At 56.0% G+C, this 3,011-nt stretch overlaps 1 protein-coding gene across 1 annotated transcript in view; it reads right to left on the minus strand.

The window, feature by feature from the left end:
• Positions 1 to 601: 601 nt before the first annotated feature.
• PLEKHM1 (pleckstrin homology domain containing, family M (with RUN domain) member 1) overlaps positions 602 to 3,011 on the minus strand; it is a gene marked incomplete at both ends in the record, with an annotated part of 4,175 nt that continues 1,765 nt past the window's right edge. The window contains 4 exons of the mRNA XM_009873593.1: positions 602 to 759; positions 1,214 to 1,277; positions 1,717 to 1,910; positions 2,077 to 2,222. Of these exons, the coding sequence (XP_009871895.1) occupies positions 602 to 759; positions 1,214 to 1,277; positions 1,717 to 1,910; positions 2,077 to 2,222 (562 nt within the window). The remainder of the gene's footprint in view (positions 760 to 1,213; positions 1,278 to 1,716; positions 1,911 to 2,076; positions 2,223 to 3,011) is intronic.

The raw sequence follows: 3,011 nt of genomic DNA on the forward strand, positions 1-3,011 counted from the left end.
TTTTCTAGGGAAATATCAGTCCTCAGGGGAGGTCGTCCTCGCTAACAAGTGTGACACTGTCCCTGAGGCACGAGCAGTTCTGCTGAGCTGCGCTGGAAATATTTGCAACCCCAGAACGCCCAGGCTACCCCGGGATCCCGAGCTCATCAGCGTTTTCTGCAGCTTCGGGGTGTTGCTGCTCGCTTTTAGGGCACAGTGAGACCACACGGACCTGCTGAAGAGCTTTGCCAGGATTATCCTCGTTACTGAGTTGACATCAAGGTGTGGAGCTCTCTCCACCTACGATGGACCGAAGGGTTCGATCCTGATTTCTTCAGAAGACCCGGATGGAGGGATTTCAACGCCTGCTCGAACCCCGCGCAGCAGCTGATCCTCCTCCACCAAGGCTGCGAGCGCCGTGGGCAGAAGAAAAACCTCAAACCCATCTGGCTTGGTGACATCTCAGAGGCATCTTAGTGACAAGCTCAGTGCTATTTCCAGGCGACCCCAGGGCTACAAGCTCCCGAGAGGGATCCAGGGGCTGGGCTGGGCTCATGGGCAAAGCCAGGCCGAACGCCGGGGTGGCCTCGCAGCCGTGGGACGCGCCGGAGCCGGGGCTCACCTGGCGGTAGTGTCAAACTCGAAGGGGAAAATGATGTCGCTGCTGTTGCAGATCTGGCAGATGAAGCCGCGCTGGGTGCAGAGGTCGCAGTTGTAGACATGGTGGGAAGCGAACTGGAGCAGAGACTGCAGGAAGGTCTCGAAGACGCCGTCAGCTATCTGCGGGGCGGAGGCGTGTCAGGCAGGCGCGGAGCCCGTCTCCCACCAGGTTTGCACCGTGCAAAATCCCACGTTGCACCCACAACCTGCCGGGATGGGACCCTCCCAGCTTTGGAATCAACACAAAACCCACCCACCCCGTCACCTTCCAACACCATTCCCAATATTTGCAGCGCTGCGCTGAGAGGCAACGCTGGCTCAAACAGAGGTGAAATGACTTATCTCCGTAGCTCCTGGAGGATCCAGGCTGGTGCCAATTATTTGGGCGAATTAAAACAAAGGCAATGCTTTGCCTTCAAGCTGATGTGCAAGCTCACTGCGTGCACACGACAGCAAAAGGAAAACGAAGGTGTTTGAAACCCTGCTGCTGAAGAAGCACCACGCTCGATGCCGTGTCTCCACAGGCAGAAATCGGGATGTTTTCACCACCCATAAGACCATGCAAAGCTCTCACCTGCCTCAGATCGGCCACGCTGTACTTGTGGGGACACTCCAAGAGGTAATGCCTGTGGTCAAGCCTGCAAAGAAGCACAGAGAGGAACGTGGTCGATGGTTTCCACCACATCTCCAACAGCTTTGGAGCAAGGGGGAGCCCGGATGATGCAGCCTCTTGAAGAAAATCCCCGCATTGTGCCACACATCCCAAATCCTGCCGCTGGGAATCGTGTGTGAGAGCATTTCAAAGGGGAGAAAAGAAAAATAAATCCCTCATCTATTTTCCCAGGTGTTTCCTGCCCAGCCAGAAGCTGCTCAGTTCAGGAAGGTGTTTCCTGAGTCACATCTCAACGTGTCAGACCCAGCCAACAGATGGGTAACTCCTCACAGCAGATGATGTGGAGCTAAAATCTGGTGCCAGCCTCGGCAGCATCGCTCCCCGCTCCGAGGCCGAATCGGGAGGAGAACCAGGAGCCCTTCAGGGCACAAAAAGTGGTAACGTCACCCTGAGAGGGACCTCACCGCTTGCTCAGCTCCTTCAGGGCCCCACTGCGGCACATGATGAGATAATCTCCCAGCAGCTTCAGCTGCTCCCGGCTCCGGTGGATCCGTCTCATCCTCTCCACGTGGTCGTAGAGGCTCTCGTTGACCAGCTTCAGGTCGATGAGCGGCTGGTTACGGATCTGGGTGAGGAACTTCAAAGCCTGCCGGCAAACCTGGGGCAGAGAGAGGTGAGAGGTGGGCATGCACCGAGGAGGGAGTCTCGGAGGGAGAGGGAGGGTGGACATCTCCACCTCTGCTGCCGGTGGAAACGTTCTGATGGACCTTCAGGAAGCGCAGGAGCCTTTCTCTTTGCCCTGCACCGACCGAGCCCGGACTCACCCCTCGTTTCGTCAGATCCCAGTTGTGGATGAGGCGCGAGGGAATCACCGTCTCGTCGTCCCGGTGGCAGCTGTCACAGTAGGAGAGGCCAGAGAAGGCACAGAGCTTGGGCTTGGCAAAGGAGAAGCCGATCTGCCGGGAGCAGCCTGCAGGGAGAAGGGATGAGGCGATGAGAGGGGACACGCTGCCCCGACAGCCCCTTCCCAGCACTGCCAGGACGGGGACAGAGCCTTTGGGGAGGGGGAAAGCTTTTTGGAAGGGTTGGAGATCAGCTAAAGCACTTGTAGGACATTGGGTGAGAGGTGCCCAGCTCCTTCCCTGCAGATTTATGTCTCATCACACACTCTGACACATAAGGAAACCCCACTGGTGCCAGGCTGGGAGGGAGGTAGAAGCGGGGCAGGCAGTCCCCTACGAAAACCTCCACATGAAAACTGGGAATTTGTCTTTTCAGCTTGCTGCTTCCATCTGTTGGTAGGTGGAAGAGGTGGACAGAGCCCAGAGGGGAAAGTAGAGACCAAACAGAATGGAAAATAAAATAAAAAAAAATATATAAAAAGAAGAGAGATTAAAAGAAAAGAAAAACACCTGCTGGAGGGTATAAGAAATACAACTGGAGCAGGAGAGAAATCTGAAGTTTAATTAACTGACAAAGGTAAAGAGCAAATTATACCTCCCGTGGAGGTCAGCGAGCATTATCCCATTGAAGCAGCGTTGCCTCGCGTGCCGAGAGGCGTCAGTGGGAGCTTAAGCGAGTGTTTTGCAAAAGCTGCTCGTCACGCCCATCGCACGATTCGCTCCCGTGCTGCGTTACCGGAAAAACAGCATTTCCTCTCGATTGCACTTTCCCTAAAGGCTGGGGCCACGAAAGGCTTGGGAAGAGAGTCCCGAGCCTCTTGGCGTCCGCCTAAGGCTGCCTTCCAGCCCAGCCCCTC

This window comes from Apaloderma vittatum, unplaced genomic scaffold, assembly GCF_000703405.1.
Source record: "Apaloderma vittatum isolate BGI_N311 unplaced genomic scaffold, ASM70340v1 scaffold29447, whole genome shotgun sequence".
In the NCBI taxonomy this organism is placed as follows: Eukaryota; Metazoa; Chordata; class Aves; order Trogoniformes; family Trogonidae; genus Apaloderma; species Apaloderma vittatum.